Here is a 25,303-nt window from a genome sequence, read left to right on the forward strand (position 1 = left end):
CTGTATGAATGTCTTTCTTCTGTTGAAAACAAAAGAAGATATTTTGAAGAATGTTGGTAACCAAACAGTTGCTGGACCCCATTGACTTCCATAATATGGAGAAAAAAATTAAATAAAAAAATACTATGTAGTCAATGAGAAAATTATGACTATTTTCATTTTTAGGTGAACTTTCCCTTTAATGTGCAAAATTCCAATTCAGTAAATTTCCATAATTTTTAGTAAACTGATTTCCTGTCTTTCCAATTCAACATCCTGTTAGGCCAATTCAAATTCCAAGTCATCAACTGAAAGAGAGACTATTCTTCAAAGAAGAAGCTCTTAAAATGAGAAAAAGGAAAACATGCCACTGCTTCTGCTTTACAGACAACAACGAACCTGACCAACACATCTGATCTGGACGTATTTCTGAGCAACTTTCTGACACACTGTATAATGGGGATCAAAATGTCACATGGCATTAGAAAAGAGGCAGTGCAATCAGTACACAATCACAGTCAGAGACAGACAGACGAGACTGCCTTTGTGCGCGCGCATGTGTGTGTGTGTGTTTATAGGGGAAACTTACCCTCCTCATTGCCAACTCAAAATTCAAAGCATGTGCATGTACGGCAGAGACAGTGTGGGACCGCTTGTGCAAGAAGTGTGCAATTGTGCGTGATTTCAAAGTGAACACATTTCAACAACGTCCGTCTGTCTGTCTGTGTGCTACGTCGTTTCTGTCTCTCTCCTGTATCCTCACATTATGGCTTATAACTTCCATTCTCACAATGCACCCTTCTCTCTTTCTCTAGGTCCCCCTGTGCCTCCATTCTGTCCGACCCTGCTGTCCATTTGGTTAAAAGAGTAAGAAATGGCAACAGTGAGTGAAGGAACTGACAAAGAAAAGCGGGATCACTCGGGGAAAGGAGGAAACATGGGCATCTCTCCGAAGTCATCATTCCCAAAGCTGCCGGTCTGATCCAACATGGAGAGAACATCCTGAAGATGAGAAAGAGAGAGGGATGTTAAAGGAATAAACCATGCAGAATGAGTCCAGTCATCATTTACTCACTCGCATGCTGTTCCAAACCTGTAGGATTTTATTTTGTCAGTGGAACACCAAAGAAGACGTTTAGCAGAATGTTCATGCTGCTCTTTTACATTCAATGAAAGTGAATGGGTATTGGCACCACCGAGGCCCTGTTTCCACCAGATATTAGGATACGTTTTGGTCAAATCGGATCACACGTAGAGGAGGGAGACATACTCGAGAAAATCTTTCTTCAAGGGGAAGGTCTATGGGCTGGTAAATGTATGGGATTTTTCAGATCTTTCAATCTAATGGACAAAATAATCTTTCACAATTTACGTATGAACGTACTGAGCCCCGCACATGACATGCAGGAAAAAATAGTAAATTGTGCCCACGATTTACTAATTCATTCCCTCCGGCACACGGTTTAGCAAATCGAAGGAACGAATTAGTAAAATAGAGCACATGAATTACTTTTTTTCCTGCATGTCATGTGCGGGGCTCCGTATGAATGTGACTGGAGATGATGGAAAAACATAAGGAGAGAATCAACTTTCAGCTACTCTGACAGTCGCAAGACTGGCCGAACGCTGCAAGTGTGCTTTAGAAATCAGGAATGGTGAGAGAACATTGTGTTTGGTACATTTTTCAACTTCACACCAAACTTGGGTCTTCAGCCAACAAAGTTTAAGTCCTGTCTGGCTAGCGTGCATCCCATAATGTTCACGCATTAGATCAGTAGGCGGTCTATAGTGGCTGTTCAAACACTTTCAACCACATGAGCATTTACACTACGAAAGCAATCCGGTTGAATGCGTTTTCGACTATCTCTGGAAGCGGCAGAAAGTGGGCAAGCTCAAAACGTTTTACGCCCCATTTAGACCTGTATTTAGTGTCGTCCACTTATGACCCGATCGACCAAAACGCATCTTAATACCAGGTGGGAACAGGGCCTGTGCTTCAAAAATGACAAAAACAGCACAAAAGTATCACAACAGTGACTTGTGCGATATAGCTAAGCTTTTAAAGACGTGCACAAGTAAAGGTCTGTTCACTATAACTATGACGATGAAGATCAAGCTTTTATATGAGTCTGTTCCTCACACTCACCGGAAACATCTCTGGCTGGTTGTTTTGAGACTGCGAGTGTGTGTCTGCAGTGCCTTGCGTGTGTGGCTGATTTTGCCACTGCTGCCACCCTGCAACTCCCTCTGCTGGCCTGGAGCTGAACTGCGCTCCCATCTGACTAACGTCGCCTAAACGAAAGAGCAAGAGCAAAACTGAGAGCTGGAACAAGGACAACTGTTTATTTTTCTAAATGTGCTGCAAAATATTTACCGTATCCATTAGTTGAGGGGTTGGTGTGACTGTTTATCTGTTGGTAACTTGTGTTTGCCATTGAAACAGAAGCTCCGCCCATCTGGCCAAAGGAAGAGGAAGTGGAGGACGTAGGAGCGGAGCTGAAACCACTCATGTTAAACTGAGATGACGGACCTTTTCCAACTTGACCTGCCACCTGCTGGAGAGTATTTACAACAAAAAAATAGGCATTAACCCTGTCCTTACAGTGAAGAAATCAATTATATACATTACTGGTATAAAGTTTGGAATAATTAACATTTTTTATTGTTTCTGAAAGAGTCTCTAATGCTCACCAAGGCTGCATTTATTTGATCAAAAATACAGTAAACAGGCAAAAAAAACAAGCTTTCCCTATAGGCTTTAAATGTCTACCTGTGTGTTGAAGGGAGGTCGTGTGGCAGACCAGACTCCAGGAGGCGCTGTGGGTCCTGCCGGGGCCTGGATGGGGCTGTTGTTGTTGCTGGCGGTGACTCCAGAGGGCGTGTTCTGACGGGACATCTGCGCCAGCATCTGACCTGCTGAATGAGCCACCGGCACCATCTGCTGGGGCATTGCAGCTGACCTGAGAACAGAGAAGAGCGCAGTCAGAGGAGCACGAGCAAGAAGATGCCAACAGCAGGAAAGCAAATTTCTATTTCTATGACAAACAACAGGATAATGATGAGGTGTGTGGTACCTGAAGGGCTCACTGGGACGTGCAGTACTGGGGAAAGACGCTGCTGGTGGGTAAACCTGCTGTCCACTAGAGGCACTGGAGGACACAGCCTTAGAGTCTGAGAGAGACAGATAGAGACGTGTCAAATCACTGACTCCGAATTAGAGCTGGGTGATAAATGAAGAAATAAAAAAAAAAATTTAAAAAAAACTTTTTTGTCATGTTCTTTTTTGTCAGTCCGCCCCTGTGTGCAGGTGACGAAGAGGACGGAGACGAGGATCAGGAGAACGAGAGCAAAGTTCTTCTCGTACAGCTTTCCCTCAAGTTTTCATATGAGAAAAGCCACTGTCAATAAATACATACTAAAACTCATAAGGTCTTCCCAATGAACTGCCAAAAATAAAAGTTGTTTAACTTGAAGTTATGACAGAAATATAGCATTATTTTATAGTAAAATGAACATCTATCTCAAAGTAATATGACAATACAATATTGTATATTTATACATTTATTTATCATACATTATACATTTATTTATTATATATTTCTTTAGTCAATTTTATTATTATTATTTTAAGGAATTTAAGGATATTTTTTTATCAATGCTTTAATTTATGCAGTGCACAAGTTCTGTTGTGTAGCACCCTCAATGAAAACAAAAATGCAATGTTTTGTTGTATATTAATGGTTATATTTTCATTTCATGATATTTTAAAAGATTGATTAAATTGTTTCATGAATTTAATTTTTATGAATCCATTTTATTAAACACCATTTTGGATGCTAAATCTGTATTAAAACAAAATCCAGAATCCAGAATAAATAAATGGAAAACACTGAATTGTTTAAAGGTCCCGTTTTTCGTGGTTTTTTGAAGCTTTGATTGTGTTTATAGTGTGCAATATAACATGTGTTCATGTTTCGCGTGTAAAAAAACACAGTATTTTTCACATAATTTACTTATCTGTATACCGCTGTTTCCACTGTCATAAAAACGGGCTGATGACTTCCTTGTTCTATGAAGTCCCTCCTTCAGAAATACGTAACGAGTTCTGATTGTGCCTGCGTTGTGATTCGACAGCAGTTTAGCGCATCTTGCCCGGAAAGGTCACGCCTCTTACCATAACGTGGAGATGCACGCGCTCAGTGTTATTGTAAACATGTCTTTAATTTTACCCTATCAATTTGAGCCTGAATCAGACCCGGTGATTGGACTGCGGGATGAAAATAACAGCGTTTCGACGACATGGCGACAAACACACTCTATAAACGCAACTCTTGTGTATTCCTGTGGGCGGAGGTTAGTCAAAAAAGTGACGTCATTAAAGGAGGAAGTAGAGGGATGTAGTCCAAACTGGCCGTTCGATGTAGGCGACTTCTGTTAAATAAAATATCTCGCTTGGCATTGAACTTTGAGCTTTAAAATTTTACAGATTTTATTTATACTCTAACAACAACATTACACACTAACTAAAGTTTGAAACATGGGATCACGAAGAACGGGACCTTTAAAATATAAAACGTATTTCATGGGGTCCCAAATTAAAAACGTAGCACATTCTGTGCAGTTTACCTGTAAACAAACAAGTTGTGTTTATATTCGTTCTGAATGTGTGTCTGTCTTCAGTAGTGTGTGTGTGTGTGTGTGTGTGTGTGTGTGTGTGTGTGTGTGTGTGTGTTTATGGGGAGTCTTACTGTGATCAGCATTGACTACACCTACAGTCTGCACTGGAACCTGAGAGAAACACAGATGGAGACAGCCATTATGTTGTGTTTAACTCACTTCACTATGTGAACAGGTTAGCAAATCTAATAGAGCTCATTTACATAAAATCTTAAAAGAACAGTAACAAAAACAGCCTGTTTCATTTAGGGTTAGAGAGAAGGTGGAAATCATGATAGGATGATGATCATGAAAAACTAATTTAACTTTTTGGTAAAGAAACCCATCTAACATTTCAAGTGGACTTCACAGAAAACAACAAGTTCTGTTTTTGAAGTGAGACAACAGAAACACATAAATTCATAATGTTTTGTAACTAGTTAACCCTCTTACGCCGTGTCTATACCTGACGCGACAAACCGACTGTTGCAAAGCAAGTGGACTTCGTCAGAAATAGTCCCTGTTCTATTTCTGACGAAGTCCACTTGCTTTGCAACAGTCGGTTTGTCGCGTCAGGTATAGACACGGCGTAAGAGGGTTAACTAGTTACAAAACATTAATTTATGAATTTACAGTACAGTTCAAACGTTTGGAACCACTAAGATTTTTAATGTTTTTAAAGAACTTTCGTCTGCCAACCAAGGCTACATTTATTTAATTAAAAATACAGTAAAAACAGTAATATTGTGAAATATTATTACAATTTAAAATAACTGTTTTCTATTTGAATATATTTCACAAAGTAATTTATTCCTGTGATGGCAAAGCTGAATTTTCAGCATCATTACTCCAGTCTTCAGTGTCACATGATCCTTCAGAAATCATTCTAATATGCTGATCTGCTGCTCAAGAAATATTTAATGTGTACAATTGTACAAAACATTTGTGTACAATATTTTTTTTCAGGATTATTTGATGAATAGAAAGTTCAAAAGAACAGTGTTTATCTGAAATCTAATCTTTTGTAACATTATAAATGTCTTTACTGCCACTTTTGATTTAATGCATCCTTGCTGAATAAAAGTATTCATTTCTTTAATTTCTTTTCAAAAAAATAAAAATAAAAATTCTTACTGACCCCAAACTTTTGAACGGTAGTGTATAATGCTACAGAAGCTTTGTATTTCAGATAAATGCTGTTCTTTTGAACTTTCTATTCATCAAGGAATCCTGAAAAAAAAAGTACACAACTGTTTTCAACATTGAAAATAATCATAAATGTTTATTGAGCAGCAAATCAGCATATTAGAATGATTTCTGAAGGATCATGTGACACTGAAGACTGGAGTAATGATGCTGAAAATTCAGCTTTGATCACAGGAATAAATTACTTTGTCAAATATATTTAAATAGTACACAGTTATTTTAAATTGTAATAATATTTCACAATATTACTGTTTTTTACTGTATTTTTAATTAAATAAATGTAGCCTTGGTGAGCAGACGGAACTTCTTTTAAAAACATTAAAAATCTTAGTGGTTCCAAACTTTTAAACTGTACTGTATGTGTTTTTACTGTCGGGAGCGACACATCCAGTGTTGACAATATCACTGATTATAATGGGTTCTATTGTCTTTTGATGCATTGCACCGCTCACGTCATGTGTAGACACGGTGCTAAGATGTTCAGTTATTTATATCCGATTTCCTTTTTTTTATTTAAAAGTTTTCCTCAGTTTGAGTGAATCAAAACTTGGTGACTTTTTTTAGATATATAATCTGAAAAAAATTGGAAAAAAAACTGGACTTCATTTGAGTCTGTGTTCATTAAAAAAAAAAAAAAAAACATTTTTAGTTAGATAACATCTATGCGTCAGCAACAAACACAGAAATGACTGTATTAATTACTGCAAAAATTATGTAAAAAAAAAAATATATATATATACTAAACTCTCACAAAAAATAGTTTGTAGTTAGATCATGTCTGAATAAATGTCCAAATTTACAACTTCTAAGCATACAATTGAGAATATTTAAACTTCAGAGTCAGACATCTACAGGCCATTATTATCATAAGATCATTTTCTTTATTTACCAGATGGCAGCAATCTGGACCAAATGCATGATACATTCTCATATTTTCTGTTTCATCTTATAAAAGTATAGATTTTTTAAAAATGTACATGTAAGTAAGACCTAAATAATGAGGCTAGTCCCATAACCGTTCCATATCTAAAAATGACCACTAAAAGCCAATTATATATCAAATAAGATCTAAATAACCTAAAATCCCATTTTATAATTTTATTTATTTCTTATCATTGCATCATTTTATTATTACAACCTCAAGTTGGTTCTTTAAACTTTATATTAGGGCTGGGACAATACATCCATTCTCAATTCTCGATACAATGAACTTGGATCGATCCTGATTTTTTCTCTCTTGAATGGATTCTGAGCTTAGTTTTAACAGCAGATGGCGCTCTAGGCTTGTTTTTAACCTCACACTCAAACACTCACCAAGACGACCACTGGGCAGCACTCATGCATTCGGCTGAGTCATGTAAGTGGTTAAATATACTTGCACTTCGGCTCAGAATGATTTTATGACGTGAGATTAATGTAAACAGCCCACTGCGTACCCTTGTAATTTGCTTCACCGTTTTCAAACTTCATGAATGATTACTTTAGGTTTAAATGGTGTGTGTAAAGGAACTGGAAGCAGGCAGAGTACGGGTGTTTCTGAAGCACGTAATGCCATCTGCTGTTAAAAACTAAGCTCAGAATCGATTTGAGAGAGGATTGCGATACATGGGAAAATATCAGAATCACTCCAGATTCTTTGCATCGTGAATCGAGAATCGATGTATTGTCCCAGTCCTACTTTATATTAAGTGTCTTTAACTACTATGTACTAACATTATATTTAAAAATTACCTGCATGTAATTAAAGCTGTAGTTAATGTCTGTAATTACATCTATAATTACATGGTTAACCCTTCCCTTAACACTTAACCCAACTATTAAACCTACCCATTACCACCAAACCTGGCCCTAACCTTACCAGTATCCCACCTCAATAGCAGCAAAGGTTTTTTGCAATACATCAACAACACAATAAGTATATTGTACCTAACGATTATTTTTAATATAAGTAGTTAAAGACCCCTAATAAAAAAGTGTGACCAACAACAAAATCCATTTACACTGTTTCTGGCATTTTTTTTAAACAACACACTTTCTGACACCATGAAGCAGAGTTTGAATACCACTAGCGTTGAAGTAAAGTGTGTGATTTCAGGTGTGTTTACCTGAGGAAGAGCGACCTGATTGGTTTCATAGGATGCATCTCTACCTATCCCTCCATCTAACTCCGCCTGCTGCTGCTGCTGCAACTGCCTGCAGAAGAGAAAACAACACTGACGTCAGTGCAATCCTACCGTCATGACCATCAAACCCACCACCGCCAACCGTCACACCCATCACCGGTCCCCTACAGCATTCACAGGTTACCATGGACACCACAGCTACCTACGGGAAGAGAGCATGCTGGTTAATCTACCACCAACAGCAGACGGAAGGAAAAGAGGGTCACCCGAGAGAGGAGGAAGAGAGACACGGAGAAAGAGAGTCCCACTGCTCTCACCTGGCTGTGACTTGACCTGGGCTGGGTGTGGAGGGGCAGTTAGGACTGCTCTGCCCCAGTGAAGGGGGCAGCGAAACCCCCGGGGAGGAAAGGGGGGACAGGGAATCCTGATTCGGACCTCTACTGTCGCGCAAAACCAGAGGGATTGGTGGAGAGAGAGCGTCAGATTGAACAGAGTGAGCTGAATTAACATGCTCACTCTCAGACACATACGGGTCAATCTAAGCAAAACAAGTCCGACCTATGGTTCACCCCAAAAATAAGAAAGTAGCAAATATGAAACTATGTTTTGCATTAAAAAAACAATATGCATATTTTGGGAGTGTTCAGACTTTTTTGCATCTTTTTTTCAGGACAATTGAGCACATTTTCCTAAAATCAGCATTATAATTGTGTCCAGATACTTAATTTAAAAAAATAATAATTTTATGTTTTTTTTTTTGTTTGTAATTCACAATGGAGATTCTTATTGTAATGCAATTACTTTTCATTTAAATCAACATAAATAAAACTAAGATTAAATACTACAATGAGACATACATTACCAAAGTTTGGGATTTAAAGTTTTTTCTTTTAACTGTTTTCTTTTAGAAAACAGTTATTTTTAAAAATTTTAATGTAATATTTTACCATATTGCTGTTTTTACTGTGTTTTTGATCATATAAATGCAGCCTTGGTGAGCAAAGAGACTTTTTAAAAAAAAATCTTACTGACCCCAAACTTTTGCACGGTACTGTACATAACTGAAATAATACACATATTTTTCTGCATTACATTAAGGAGAACTGGGGAGGAGGTAGATATGCTTAACTGTCATGAAATGTCACATTTCACTGTCATAATACATAAAACAAGCATCATTTTCTTTATATATTCTTTGTCTTTATCTATATAAACTTATGCCTTTTTTATTGTGTTGGGGTGAAATAAGACTCAGACATAAACAAACTGATGCATTCACATTTGATTACCTCAATAGGAATTAACCTTCGATCATAAAAACACTTTTATACATTGCATGAAGTCATACTACGTTACACAACACTGAATAACATGAAGCTAAAACAGTCCGAGAGTGTTAAGGCCGTGACACACCAAGCCAAGCCGACGTCAAAGAACCAATGGCAACAAAAGCTGACTGTGTTGTAGCATCGCGTCGGCTGCGTCTGGGACAAAAAGCTGTGCTTGAACACACAAAAGGACTACAGCTGACTGTCAACTAGCATGTGCGTTCTGCGCCTAAACGTAAGGAAATAACTGTCTATATCCGCAGGTATCAAAAGTCTATATTCGTCATTCAAAAAGGGAAACCGAAACTAGGACCGCAGATATATAAACCGTAAACAAAGCAGTGCTTGCTTATCATTCTGAATATCCATCATGCTGACCACTTTCTTCGTTCCATTCTGTCTGTGCCATCTTGACTTCTTTGCTTGCTTTCACCGCTTTCACTTTTAAACTCATGGACTGATTTGTTCGCTAAACTGAACAGCCAATCAGAGTGATCTCTCTCACCAATACTGATTCAACACGCTGAATCGAGCGAATTGCTACAGACGTGAGCCCGACTACAGCCGATGTGTGGAACACACCCAAAAGACTTGTCGTTGGCTTGGCGTGCCACGGCCCTTAAACAGTGGCCCCAAAAATCTTTCCACACTTAAGTCACAATGTATACAGCATTATCATATAGTGTGAGAGACATCAGCAAACAACTTTTGCAATGAAGTCAGTTCTCTCAAGTTCATCACCTTCAAGTGTGTGTGTGTGTGTGTGTGTGTGTGTATCCGGTCTTGTGTTTACATGATGCATTTCAATACTAACTTGACATTGGAGTTGGTGCAGATGATGTACTCGATCTCTTCAGAGAAAGGATTCTGGAAGGTGAACGAGCTTGTTCTCATCCAGATCCACTCGCGCGATTTAGACTGGAAGCGGAACATCACCGAAAGCACCTGACCTCGCAGTTTCACAACCTACATCGAGGGTCAAAGGTGACTTATACATCACAAAATATTGAGGACCAGCATCACACCAAGAACTATAGTTGCAGTTTTGTTGCTTCAAATGCTCGAGCTCTTTAAAGCAGGATGGATTCTGACTGATTTCTGAACAATTTTTTTAGCATTCATCAGCTGGGAAAAAATCATTTTGAAAGTGATTTTCTGTGCTGTTATCAATATAGTTATAGTTGTGGTGTGGACTCTGCTATTAGTTTATATTTAGAACGATAGCTTATATTTTTATCGTTATATAGCTATCATCCTTAGGGTGAATGGCCACTAAAGCTATAGTATGCTATGAAAAGAACAGGTTCAGATCTAAATGAAGTTTTATTGGCCAGTACATGCACATCTTTAATTGCACATCAACTGAATTTTGTTAATTTGTCAGTTTTCCTGGCACACACCATATTGTGTATGTACTGAACATATCTTATGATATCTCTATTGCTGCCATTTTATAAAAGAAAACATTTCTAGCCATGCATATCACATAAAATTAAATAAAATGGATGAATTACAATAACTTGTAATGTGTTGAATATTTGAGCGTGATGTACCATGCAAACCCACACACCTGCTGAAGGCTGTCTCGCAGTAAGCCCTGGTCTTCTGGGTGTGCAAAATCCAGAACGCTCTTCCCCAGTAACTCCTGTGTCACATAAGAACACAAAAGACTAGTGAATGAACTGACTATTTCACTGAATCACCAAAATGAAATTAAAGCTTTCATTCAGCTGAAACAAAAACAAGATTTATTTATTATTCACTTAATTAATCAAATTGTATTAATAATTTTATTTATTTAATAATCAACACTCTGAGTTGTATATATAAACATTTAAAATGTACATAAGGCATACATTTTCATTATATAATTATGTTTCTCTTCCAAGTCGTGAAATGTAAACATTTAAACGGTGGCCTAATAACTCGTTTCATTCAATAATGAAGACAACAGGTTAAGTAAAAATATAATGAATATGTAATATAGAGCATATAATTAACAAAATTATGTCTAGAGACACTAAAAGGCTTTCCTGAAGTAACATTACGTGTCATATTGTTTACAAGCAGTTTTCTTGACTTTCCATGGCTGAAACACTGACTGAGCGATTACATGAGACATTGCTGTAAGTTGTACTGTATCTTTAACACTCCTCCTGATGTTCATTCATGTTTATTTTGTACTATAACTAGTAGTAAAGAGGAAGGGATGATCACAGCGATCTGTCCCGCCACATTAAAGAATGCCAAAACCACCTTTATTTTTTGAATTTCATTATAAAATTGACCATTTGAAAGCTCAGACTTTGTTTTTTTATATCAAAAGCAACAAAGCACAAAGATTATTGGACGGCAGAAAACAGAATAGACTAAAAGAGCTCAGTTCATCAAAATTAAGAACTAGAAATCAATATTGTCAACTCAGCCCTATCCACACGGCTAACATGTTTACCTGTTGCAGTTTATACATGTTGTGTGCACGAAATAGACCACGACACGTCAAAACTCGGCATTGGAGAAGCACTAAATAAACGTCACCATTTCAGTCAATAATTTTGGCCCTCCAGAACCATTTTATATTTTATAAATATTTTAATATGTTCAGTTGTGAAATTTTGGTGCATCACTAAGCAAGACAATGGAAACTGAAAGCTCATTAGCTATACTCAAGAAATGCAGAGGGATCTTTAACATCCTGCTCTTCAGAAAAGGCTTCCTTTGGCCCTGAGATCCAGCCTCACTCAGGTTTTTGAGGCTCACCTGAGGTTGGTAGCCCACTGTTGCCAGACAGCGGTGATCCACAAAGGTGTAAACGCCCTGGCAGTTGTGGCGGGAAATAAATTCCACTGGAGCACTGATGTTATTTATGTTTGTGTCGCCTGGGCAACAGGTGACCTGCATGACAAACAGAGGTCAGAGAGGAATTTCAAGGGATAGTTCACCCAAAAAAGAAAAAACATTCTGTTATTATTTACTTGCCTTCATATCATTCCAAACCCATAAGACTTTCATTCATCTTCGAAACACAAATGAAGATATTTAAAATGAAACTAGAGATTTTTGTTGCACCATTGAAGTTCCACTCTACTGAATCTGGATGATTCAAAACGCTCATTAAAACACTGTAAATTATGAATCAGTTGATTTAAATCAAGTCTTCTGAAGAGACACAGTTGCTACATGTTGAACAGATTATTGGCTTTTATTCACATACAAACTTTGATCAACTCACATGGAGATCAACAAATAAGGTAAATGGAATCTCAAACATACTTGCTTGGCACGCAAGAACAAACCGCATTGATTTATCACGCGTCAAGTAAGCTTATTTGAGCTTGTGTTTTCCATATCTGATTAGCTCCATGTAGGTGTGTTTATGTTGGACTTTCAATTGAGGGACAGAAATCTCAGGTTTCATTAACCCTTGTGCGACCTTATGGACATTTTCATCTTTTTCATTTTTTTTTTTTTTAAATCATTTTATCTGTGTTAATGCCAACTGCATAAATTTTGGCACAAGTGTGTATTTTTAAGGAATTTTACTATTTCACCCCCATTTGCTTTAATAAATCTATTTTACAATAGGTACACAAAATAGTTACACTCAGGGCCTCAAGGACAAAAATGTCCCCATTGAAACCCATTAAAACTGTTTAATCCCTGGGCCATTTAAATATAAAATGATGCAGTCTTTGTTAACAGGCTTTCATTCTGTTGGCAACATTCTGTCAAAACATTCTGTTTTTTTTGTTTGTTTTTTACACTAATAATAATACAACAATAATCTGCCAATAATCTTCCTTAAAATGACAACAAACTTAAGTCTGTGCTCCCGAGTTTAGTTTTTGGACATGGACATTTTTATCCTCTTTGGACATAAGTGTAACTTTTTTTAAATTTACGCACAAGGGTTACATTTAGTTACATTTTACTTGCTTCATTTGTGTTTCAAAGATGAACAAAAGACTTACGGGTTTGGAATGACATGGGGGTGAATAAAAAAAAAATCATCATTTCTGGATGAACTAATCTTTTAAGGTGTTGGTCATTAATGAGACATTTAAAGAAATAGTTCACCCAAAAGTAAACACTGTCATCATTTATTCTCCCTATTTTGTTCCAAACCCATATGACTATCTTGCTTCTGTAGAACAAAAATGTTTAGTAAAATGTTGATGTTGCTATTTTACATACAAAGTGGAGACAAAGAACAACACGAACAGTCTGTTAACTTCTCCTTTTTAGGAAGATATGAGGTAAGCTATGAGTAAATGATGACAGAATTATTATTTCTTCAAATGTGACAAAACTAATTAATTGGAAACTGAAATAAAATGGAAAGGAAGTACCTGCAGCCTTCCAATGGCGACCAGACAAAAACGATTTCCCTGATTATTATCAGCCTCCTCTTCAGAAAGAGTCACTCCTGAGAGAGAGAGAGAAAGAGAATAAAGGGACCATATCAGTTCCAGTTGTGTTCTGACTGAATGCTGTTGACATCAGCTCTGCTCTCTGTGAACAATAGGCACTTCCTGTGTATTGTGCTGTGGACTGTGTTACCTGCAGGAGGCCAAGATTTGATGTAGCCTGTGCAGTGCACAACCACATACTGCGGTTCACCGTCCTTAGGAGGACCCAATCCATTCCTGCAGAAGAAGAGATTATCTTCATCTATGTCTGTTTGTGGACTGAGATTTATATACACAGAGACAGAGAGAGCTACCTCACCTGTTTCTGCTTCTCAGGAAGTTGAGTCGGTTCATGGATACTGGCTCTACTGGACACACTCCACATCTGAACACACACATTACAATCAATGTAGCATGTGAGAAAATGTGCATGTTTTTTTACCACAGTAAAACTAGTTTATATTGAAAATAGGCTAAATAATTTTTGCAAAAAAACCCATATTTGTTTCTCGTGCATGCAAATGACATATAACTTTTTAATTTCAGGCAATTTCTTTTAAGCACTTTTCAACATAAGCCAATTTTGCCAACCTTAGAAGACCCTAAAACTTCTGACCCTAAAAAAGTATTTTTGACCTACTGGGTGAGTTGTGTAGTACTAATGTAAATATAGGAATTGAATATGTGGAACACAAATTTGTTTGCTAATAATTTATACTTTAGTATCATTAACCCTGTAAAGCCTGACATATAAAATAATAGTCAGAAAGATTTTTTTTAATGGAACAAAATATATATAATAAAAAAGTTTGCATATGTGTTTTATGTTTTGTGTCATATTTGATAAATCAGGCTTTTATGACTCATATAGAGTTATAATATGGCGCTCATAGTTGGAGGAAAAAAACACTTCAATTTTATTTAGAGACCCAAACTGAGGAAAAACATGCAATTTGTTGCAGTTGCTGATTTCTACATGGCCAAAAAGAAAGATGAAATTCTGATTAATTCTGATATTGTACTGTAAGTCAATGAGATCTTCATGACAGTATAGCAGATACTTACATAAAATCATATAACTATCAGTTGTCACTCTATATCGCCCAATATGTCTTAGTAAGATGATAAATGCTTACTTTTATGATCAAAGCTCTGTAGTTTTAAAACATATAAATGCAATGATGATTGAGAGATAAATAAACTTTCCTCAAAAGCCTGATGGATCATATTTGATACATTTTAACAAATAATGACGTGTAACGTATACTTGTATAACCAAGTAAAGTTGCTTCAGTCCAGTACATATTCATCTTGAAATATTCCCAACAATGTCCAAGTTATTCTTACATTTACTTTATAAAAATTATTAAAGATTTCATAGCAAAAAGACACTGAAGGTGGACGTTTTTACAATTATAATAAAGTACAAGGCCTTTTACTTGCTAAATCAATCAGACGACAGAAGGCATGTAGTAGATTGTGTGCAACAGTAGGCTTTATAGGGTTAAAAGAGGTGTCAGTTCTCCCTGTGCATCACCTCATCCTGCAGATGAAGGAGCGACGTGCACCCATACTCATCCTCACAGATGTCTGACCACCCTCTTTCTTTACCGTGCCCGTTTTCATGTCCAACATCCGACCTGAAGTCAGAAAAGAGGAGGACCATTTAAACAGGGAAAGACTGACAACAGAAAAGATGAAAGAAGTTGAGCCGTTTTTTTACCGCTGTTGTTGTTTTCAGTGGTGGAAAGCTGCTCTCTGAGTTTCTCTGTGTCGTCTGGATGAAGCTGGTCGTACAGTGATGATCCAAGCCAATCCGACTGTGCCTGGTTCAGAACCGGCGTAACAGAGTCCGAAACATAAATGACGCGTCCGGTCTCACATGACACAACAAACAGGAAACCATCAGCTGCCTCTAAAATCAGGTGCTTCAGCTCCTATAGAAAGAGAGCTACGTAAATATTTGGTGGCAATGAAATCATAAACAGAATTTAACAGATCTTAAGAAGTTCTGAAATATTTTCTTAAGAATATCTGTCCTTTTCCTTAAGAAGAAAATGAGAGGCTGTCTTATCTGACTGTAATGTTATATTTTCTCTCTGATCAAAAGACCTCAAAGGCCATATTGTACTGTAATAATATTAAGTGTGCACAATATTTTCTTTGACTAAAAGTCTCAAGATGGAGTGGTCAGTTGCATTTATTTGCATTCCTTTTCCCTGTGTATGGAGTATGGACACTCTTATATGTGCTGAACACATCTGAACATTTTCATTCGGGCACATCCCTAGTAGTAGTAGTAATATGTATTACATACTGATGAGCCAGAACATTATGACCAGTCACAGGTGAAGTGAATATCGTTGATCGTCTCCAAACAAGGCCACATATTAATGTTTGGGTAGATTAGATGGTAAGCAAACAATCGGTTCTTGTTGGATGCAGAAGAAATGGGCAGGAATAAAGTAACTTTGTGACGAGAATACTTTTTGTACGCAAAAACAACAAAAATAACAACTTTATTCAACAATTTCTTCTCTTTCCTGTCAACTTGAGCGATAATTTTTTTTAAAGCTGTGTCATGCGCAAGAAGACACGAAACTGTGTGTGCAACCCCTTAAGAAGTATTTTTGGGAATATAATATAGTTTTTCTTAAGAATGTTTCGTGAATCCGACACCTGTTTTTTATTTTCTGTGTACAATGAGGAATCTGTATTGTTCAGAACTGACCTGGTCTGTGAGAAAAGACGGTTTATAGGTTCCATCGGTGCTGGTGTTGCCGCTCCCTCTGAGCGACTTCATGTGCGACACAGCCATGCGCAGGATGGTGAGCTTGTCTGGTTTGCGTGCCAGTGCGCTGCAGGTGGGCACCATGTCTGACAGCTCTGTGATGTAAGCGGTCATCTTATTTCTCCGCCTTCGCTCGATCTCGCTGTGATTCTCCCTGGGGTCAGGAGGTCAGAGCAGGAGCATGAGAGATGGGCGGCGCATGGAATTGTGGGGTGAAGAGAGCAGGAACAGAGAAAGGTCGAGAGAAACCAACAACAAGCGAACGAGGAGGAGAAAGAGAAAGAGAGATGAATGAATAAGCAAATAATGACTGCATAAATGTGCTCCTCAAATGAGACAACACTCGCATCTCTCCATGATAAACAAATGTGTATGAACGATCTTATGAAAGCTGAAAGAAAAAGCCTCTTCAAACGGCCTGAGAAAAGAGAGGGATAGAAGAAATGCTCAAGAGAAACACCAGAAATAAAGTGTTAGACACTGACAGACTCATGGGCTGCGTTCAAAATGAAATACTAGATTACAACTCACTGCATACTATACAGTGTATACTGTATACTGAGTACTATTTTAAAAAAATAACATGTCAAACAGTAGGGGTGTGCGACATCACGATTTTTGATCATGAACAATTAAAATGTCTCCACAGTCTGCTTTTGAAGAAATATCGAAGTATCGTGCTAAAGTGCATTCAGTTGCATACAGTACAACGTGACATACATTCACATCACGTTAACACAGAGGTAGGGTTACACTCACGTGACATTGCAGTTATTCACAATCACAAACGTTTATTATTTGCAAGCATTTTAAGCCTTGTCGGTTAAACATTTTATTCGCTCGCTGTTCCGACATGCGCTTTTCTGAACATACACCCCAAGCGTGCACATTAAAAGCCTGTCAAACAGCACGGGAGTACTGAACTAAGTTATCTTTCGTGTGTTATTGCACTTAAACTGTCAAATACACATGAAGTTTACATAAACACAGTTGGTTATGTCTTATTGAACATAAACAGTTGGGAGAAAACTGGATGGGTGTCAGTATATTATATCCGTGCATGGGGTCTTAAAGTGACAGTATCCTAATAAACCTGCTGCCGCTTGTCATTGATGTTAATCAAACAACAAAAGAGAAAATCACTTACTGCTTTTCACTGAGAATCAGTGTATATATAATTTATACAGTGAAGTCTATGTATTGTTTTATTTTTACATTTGTTTATTCAATTTATTGAATAGTACTGTTAAATAAACCTACTGTGAAAAAATAAAGCACAGTTTATTTCATTTGTATATTACATTGTATTTGCAATGTATGGAAGCTTGTTTTTGTTTTTTTTAAAGTAGTAAGGTAATTACACCTTTTTATCTCACAATTCTTAATTTTTTTCCCCCCTCACAATTGCAAGTTTATATCTCTTAATTATAAGGGATAGAAGTCAGAATTTTGAGATAAAAAGTCACAATTATATATATATATATATATATATATATATATATATATATATATATATATATATATATATATATATATATATATATATATATATATATATATCAGAATTGCGAGATTTAAACTCGCAATTGTGAGTTATAAAGTCAGAATTGCAAGTTCCAATTGTGAGGGGAAAAAAGTTCTCAGAATTGCAAGTTTATATCATGCAATTCGGACTTTATAACTCGTAATTGTGAGTTTATATCTTAAAAATCTGAGAAAAAAAAAGTCACAATTGCGAAAAAAAAAACAGAATTGCATGATAAAAGCTCGCAATTGTGAGAAAACAATTCTGACTACATAACTCGCAATTCTGAGAAAAAAAAGTCGGAACTGTGAGATGCAAACTTGCAAGAAAGAAAAAGTCATTGTGAGATAAAAAGCCGCAATTACCTTTTTATTTTTTTATTTTGTGGCGGAAACAAGCTTCTATAGCAATGAGCATCATTGCTCTTATTTTTCATTACAAAGATAAAATAATGAAATAATGATTTTCATCTTCACCCACCCCTACTTTGGCCTAATTGGTCTGTCATTGTTTTTTCTTTTGCATTTTGTTACCTTGTAAGGCTACATTTTTTTAAAAAAATAGGGAAATTTGGCTGTACTGCTCAGTGACTTGCAAAACAGTAAAACCAACATTAAAAAAAATTGAGATTAAATCATAAATCGTGATTTTCTTTATAAAAAAAAAAAGAAAAAAAAAAAAAAAAAAACGTGATATGATATTTTTTGCAATATTGCCTACTCCTATCCAACAGTACACAGTATGTAGCCTAAATAAACTCTTTGCAAAAATCTGGGGTAAAAGCAAGTTCGAAGTTCAATCATCATGGACCAGTTGTAGTTCAAAGGTGATAACAGCAAGTTTTCCAGAAAGTACGTGCTGGAGAGTTGTTTCAAGTAACCCACTGAGACTAACTGAACAGATTTTGTTCTAAATTACCTTGTACCTGTATGTTCTTTGATTTCATTTTAAATATATCAGGGCTTTAAGGCAAGACACTACATGTGTAACCGATATCATCATACTTTCCCCAGTTGAGTAATCATTACATTTTACATTTATATTTATGCATTTGGCAGACGCTTTTATCCACATTGCATTATACTATACATTTGTATCCGAGTATTTGCAATCCCTGGGATCGAACCCATGACCTCGGCATTGCTAGTGCCATGCTGTAACCACTGAGCTACAGGAAAGCATAATCATAGTACATTAAGTTTTTATCCAGAAATACTTTTAACAGGCAGAAAAAAAAAAAAAAAAAAAAATTCACCATATTTTTAGGAGTAAAGTATTATAAAAATCAGGCGGATGTTATGCTGCGTTCCAGGCAAATCGTAACCCGTGTTTTTCCAACCTTCTACCCGTGAAAGTGCAATGGAACAGCAGTCAAAGACGTGACTTCCCACCCGTGAACTCGTACTAGATTGATGTACTCCCAGTTACGGGTTCTGTCGTCACATACCCGCGAAACAACAATGGCAGCCCCTACGGATGCTGTGTTTATACAAGTGCGCGGTAAAATAAAAGGTATAACAGCTTATCTTGCCTTATGCGCCGTTTCCTCCTCTGTTTCCCTCAAATAAGCAAGGAGTAAGCACCTTTGGCGATAGAAATAATTGTTAATGAGCATAAGCCGTACGGTCCGCCATGTTGGTTTGTTTACACTTTTACGCAGTTTGGCGTGACTTTCCTGGAACGCTACAAAGTCGTGAGTCGTGATTTGAAGTCGTGACTTACGGGCTCAAAAACCTGCCTGGAACGCAGCATTATATGCAACCACATTCCTGGAAGCCCCCTAACACTGCACATTTTACATGTCTCCCTAATCAAACACACCTGATTCAAGTCATCAGCTTATTAGTAGAGACTCCAAGACCTAAAATGGGTGTGTCAGACAACGGAGACATGCAAAATGTGCTGTGTTGGGGGGCCTCCAGGAACGTAGTTGGGAACCTCTGATATAGATGATCATACTTGTACTTCTTATGCACTCTTATTTCCATCAGTCAATACCTGGCAAATCTCTCCTTGTCATTCGATCCACCTCCATCATCATCACACCTGAAGAGATAAAAGCCAGATGGAAAAGAAAGAAATTTTTTAAACAGTCACAAGACACAGAGCTTATCACAGTTCAAGCCCAGGTCGAACCCGTGAGTCACAGATCATGACTAACCTGAATAATTTGCTTCCCTCATCGTCGTCATAGTCCGAGCTGGAAACCAGGAAATTCACATTAGTCAGAAATATTGCACAACTGCAAAGATGACATTCAAACATTCCCGAATTTCTCCACTCACTCGACAGACGGATCAACAGCCAGAGCAGAACAAAGAGATGACTGAATCAAATCAACCACAGACACTGAATAAACAATCACACTATTGTTGGCCAAAACCAAAGTGTCATTCCAGTGAATTTGCCTCTGGAAAACCACCGTTAGCAGAGCCACATTTAAACATGAAACATATTAAGGGACTTTCATCATCCAAACCCCTATGACCTTATTTCTACTGTGGAACCCTTAAAAACATGTTAAGAGGAATGTTTACACTGCTCTTCTTCGATAAATGGAAACAGAAACTGTCAAGCTCCAAAAAAGCATTATAAAGTACCATTAAAATTAACATTCTTCCTAATGCGGTCAGGAACATGGCATACAAATATGTTTTTGTCCTTTTTGGAGCTTTAAGGCCTCAGTCCCCGTTTAATTCCACTGTATGGAAAAAAAAAAGCTGTACACTCTGAGCTCCAAAGAAGAAGAAAAAATTGAAAATGATGACAGAACTATCCTTCTGACAGCAGAGATCAACTGAACATGAGCAGAAATATTTCAGCACTAATTTAATAATGATTAGTACTTTTATATCTTTTAAAGAGACGGTTCAATCAGACTTACGTGGCTTGTCGCTTGTTATTGGCCTTCGGCACAACGGTGGCACTGTTATGAGATCCAGCTGGTGTGGCCATGGCCAGTGAAGAGACCTCAGGCATGTCTAAAACACAGCACACACAGAGCAGGACTAATAACTATATGTAGAATAAACTGGTTCAAGATAAAGTAAAGTTGTTTATGTGCCTTCATTCAGATCCTCAACATGAAGAAAAATGACAGACTGATATACTGGCCAGGCTAATTAATTAGTGTATCAAGTTTTAAAATCTACCAGGCATTTTCAAAACACAGTATCCCATGACTGTGTCCCATGATGTTTTTGTGGTGAATAGAGTTTAATATATAGTCAGCAGGTGCATTTGAAATGTTTCAACTAATCATCTTGTAATTAATGTCATTTCAGTTCTACTTTCTGAGTATGAATTATCATATGCAGTAATAGACAATAATACTCAAGCACTGTAAAAGGTTTTGCCACAAACTCTGACTGGCTCCTCTCCTTTATGATTTTACATTAATCTCTTCAGACCTTACTGTACATGAATTATGAGCTTACAGAACTTCTGATTGAGGCTGTGTGTGACCACCTAATTGAACTCAATTCCGTAAATTGAACATGGAAATAAAAACAGTATAAATAACACAGTTTTTTCTTAGTCTTATTAAGTACAAACACTGGTACTTTCTCAATATTCAAAGTGCAGACAGAGACCAAAACAGAGATATTTTGTGCGCATCAGGAAGCTTGCGTTTTACTTTCGCTTTCAAATTCACGATTGCGCATACACTGTGTATAGCGAGTGACAGTGATGAGCGTGCATTCTACAAGATAAGACATTCATAAGATGCTTAGGCTCTGTTGTGCTCTGCCATGTCCTCTGTCAGTCATCTCACCTTACTCTCATCATGTGATCAGTGAACTCTTGATTCCTGCTGCACTGTGTGTGACTCTGCAGCTCGTGCTGGATGAGCAGAGCAGACATTTACAATGGTTTACAATTGAAGCTAATTTCATCATCACGCTCTGTCATGGCGATATCGCAAGAGAGCCTTTTACTCAATGAGAAATCTCATCACATTTTAATATCACGAGATCTCGTCACATCCCTTATATGTGCTGGAGGAGACTTTACACAGTGCTTGACTCTTGCATTGTCAATAAAAGATCTTCACCAAAAACTGATAAACCTCTTGATGGAAATAACCACAACATTTATTTCAAGATCTATATTGACAATGCAAGAGTCGAGCACTCTGTAAAGTCTACTCCAGCACATCCCAAAGACTTTCAATGAATTTAAGGTCTGGACTCAGAGGTGCCATTTCATGTGTGAAAAATGATTCTTCATGCTCCCTCCCATTCCTTCACAATTTGAGCCTGATGAATCTTGACATTGTCATCCTGGAACATAGCCATGATGTTTCTTCCTGGTTGTTTAAAGTCGGCATGAAACGGAAGTTGTGATTGTATTTTCTTCTCTATTGTGATGTCTATCCAAGTGAAACAGCATCTGAAATGAGAGGGCAGGACTTGATTTCATCTTTCGGAAATTGGTTGGATCGTTGGAAGTTGGGCGTTGCTAACAAAATGGAGGCAGATCTGAATGACGAGGATGGTCAACGGCACTAAACAGAGAGAGAGTGCACGCAAGAGAGACTGACTGACTGACGGTGCGTGTCCATTGGCGTGGAGCCAGCAGGAAAGAGTGAGCGTTTTCGGTTCATTCCTTTTGAGCTTGCCGCTCAACTTCCATGGGAATTAATCTAAAAACTTTCTGCCGGCTTGCTCTATTCCAGTGGATATGCAGCCTGACAGACTGAGTGTGTCCTCCATCAGGTTTCTTTCAAAGTTTGAGGGTACTGTACACCCCAATGACTGGCATCAGCGGTGGTTAACGCATTGATCTCTATAAAGTGAAGCATCAGCTTACCCCAGCGAAACTCATACAGGTTTAGAACATTTTGAGGGTGAGTCAATGATGACAGAATGTTTATTTTTGGGTGAACCATCCCTTTTTGTGTCAAATCTTGTGTCAAAATGAAACACATTATACTGTCCACCACAAAAAATTTAAATCTGAGATGAGTGAGGAAACACCGAAAACACTCTGGTGCTGTATGGTATGGACAATGAAACTGAAACACTGGCCAATAGAGTGTTGGAGTTATATATCTATATAATGTATATATGCAGTCTGGTGTAAAATCTTCACTGATTTTACATTCCATCAGTAAGAGCAGTGTGTGAAGGTGTGAAGTGTGAAGAAATAACACAACTGTACATAAAATATTGAAATCCATACAACATAATAGGAGACATATCAGAGATCAAAACAGGACAAATTGTTGGCGCATGTCTCGCTGGCTCATCGGTGACCAGGACAGCAAGTCTTTGTGGTGAATCGAGAGCTGTGGTATCCAGGGTAATGTCGACATACCACCATATAAAATGAACCACATCCAACAGGAGTAACTGAATGCAAGAGGAAGCTGTCTGAAAAGGATGTCCAGATACTAACTCGGATTGTATAAAAGAAAATCCTAAAACCACAGCAGAAATAAATGTGCACCACTATCCTGTTTCCACCAAAACGGTTTGTCAGGAGCTCCACAGAGTCAATATTCATAGCCAAACCTTTGGTCATTGTGCCAGTGACAAATGTCAGTTTCATTGGTGCCAGCAGTGCAAATCCTGGGCTGTGGACAATATGAAACATGTATTGTTCTCTAATGAGTCCATCTTCACTGTTTTTCCCACATTTGTGGGAGTTACGGTGAAGAAGAAGCCCCAAAGAGGCTCAATACGTGACTGTTGCTGCCCAGAGTGAAGAACAGGGAGGATCAGTGATGGTTTGGGCTGAAATACCATGGCATTCCCTACTGTGCTTGATGGGCTCAGACTACCGGACCATTCTGGAGGACCATGTGGTTCAAACACTGTACCCTGAAGGTAGCAATAATTGTGACAGAATGGTTTGATGAACATGAAAGTGAAGTTGAACATCTCCCATGGCCTGAGCAGTTACCAGATCTAAATGTTTTTGAGGCACTTTGGGGTATTTTGGTGGAGCAAGCCAAACAACAACAACAACAACAACAACAACAACAACAACTTTTCCCTCCACCAGCATCACATAGTGACCTGAACAACAATGTTCTGGAAGAGGAACGGCTCAAAATCCCTCTAAGACTTGTATCTGTCATTCCCAAGATGAATTGATGCTGTATTTGTCTGCAAAAGGAGGCCCTACACCATAATAAATTATTGTGATCTAAAACCAGGTGTTTCAGTTTGTCTAACCCTTTTTTTACTAGGGGTCAGTAAGATTATGTTTTAATGAAATCATTATTCAATTCAGAATGCATTAAATTTATCACAAGACATGTATTCTTTCACAAAAGATTTCTACAAAATGCTGTTCTGTTGAACTTTATAGTAATTTGTCATTACTGAGTTATATTATAATGATCAAAAGCATTATTAACCGTGTATGACATTTGAAAACACTCTGATGCTGTACTGTATACATGCATAACAGATCAATAAGCAAAGCTGACCTGAATCAAGAGCAACACAAATGTCCATCATGAGCATGTGACTGTTGTTTTGGGCCTGTGTGAATGACAGCTGAAGCACAAACTGCCACAAGTGTCAGATCAAACTGTCACCTCTTTGCTACTGAAAAACAAACCCTTATTCTCACGGCAAAGCACGCGAAGGGCAAATGTTAGTCCAGTTTTCCCTCCACGAGCTTGTGCTATTAGCTAACGTTATATCACAACAGTCGAGCTAACAGCTGCTCGAGCTAACCAGCCCAACTGCTTATAATGGTCAAAACAAGCACAACTCATACATTTAACAGCATAATCGTGTCAAAATGAGTTTTACACGTTACCTGAATTAGCTGATGTCATATCCTACAGGTAAAGGTGTTCGCTTGGGAGGTAACAAACAACGTTACAAAACAACTTTCCCAGCTGCAGAGAAAAAGATCTCCCTGTCCAATGTTTGTTTCTTCTCCAGTGCGGGTTTACTTCGTCCGAGTCTTTTAAAAGTACTTTAAAACCGATGTCATGAGTTTAAACCGAGTGTCATTTTCACCGCAAGCCCGAACGGACGGGTTTGCAGATGTTGTAATAGTTGTTTTTCTTTCCTGCTCTTTGACTTTTTCCAGTTTAAAAACCTCCCCTGATCCAAGATGGCGCCTGTAATCTTCTCGTAAGCAGCAGAAGCGCGTCACAGGAGGAAACGAGAGTCTCTGCGCGAGCCAGACGCGCCACTCTCCTACACAGCAGCCTGTTCTGCAACTAACGACGCGCGGAGGGACGGAAGAGTAATAAAAAAAGATGTGCTTTGGTAAATCCATATGTCGGTATGACATAAAATGTCTTAAGTAATTATGAC

At 37.7% G+C, this 25,303-nt stretch overlaps 1 protein-coding gene across 4 annotated transcripts; it reads right to left on the reverse strand.

The window, feature by feature from the left end:
- Positions 1-25,194, reverse strand: arnt (aryl hydrocarbon receptor nuclear translocator). Of its 4 annotated transcripts, none has more exons than XM_048152308.1 (21): positions 24,795-25,194; positions 20,902-20,998; positions 20,179-20,217; positions 20,016-20,063; positions 16,433-16,646; positions 15,425-15,638; positions 15,239-15,341; positions 14,021-14,086; positions 13,853-13,938; positions 13,642-13,718; positions 12,053-12,187; positions 10,863-10,937; positions 10,107-10,258; positions 8,282-8,404; positions 7,947-8,034; positions 4,728-4,767; positions 3,054-3,150; positions 2,750-2,939; positions 2,354-2,531; positions 2,126-2,271; positions 1-981 (listed from the first exon to the last, which is right to left on the reverse strand). In XM_048152308.1, exons 1-21 carry the CDS (start codon positions 24,811-24,813, stop codon positions 895-897), a joined length of 2,274 nt encoding a protein of 757 aa, XP_048008265.1. In that variant the 5' UTR covers positions 24,814-25,194; the 3' UTR covers positions 1-894. The 4 variants fall into 4 exon arrangements, with proteins under 4 accessions (XP_048008265.1, XP_048008264.1, XP_048008263.1 ...); XM_048152307.1 differs by having other exon boundaries at positions 2,354-2,534; positions 8,282-8,401; positions 24,795-25,192; XM_048152306.1 differs by having other exon boundaries at positions 2,354-2,534; positions 24,795-25,192.
- Positions 25,195-25,303: the final 109 nt, after the last annotated feature.

Source organism: Megalobrama amblycephala, linkage group LG13, assembly GCF_018812025.1.
Source record: "Megalobrama amblycephala isolate DHTTF-2021 linkage group LG13, ASM1881202v1, whole genome shotgun sequence".
NCBI classification, from domain to species: Eukaryota; Metazoa; Chordata; class Actinopteri; order Cypriniformes; family Xenocyprididae; genus Megalobrama; species Megalobrama amblycephala.

Coding starts and splice junctions, on each gene's coding strand:
- arnt (XM_048152306.1), bottom strand. Junction 13,939..14,020: donor TTCCTGAGAAGCAGAAACAG/GTGAGGTAGCTC, acceptor CTTCTTCTGCAG/GAATGGATTGGGTCCTCCTA. Junction 10,259..10,862: donor TGCGAGACAGCCTTCAGCAG/GTGTGTGGGTTT, acceptor CCCTCGATGTAG/GTTGTGAAACTGCGAGGTCA.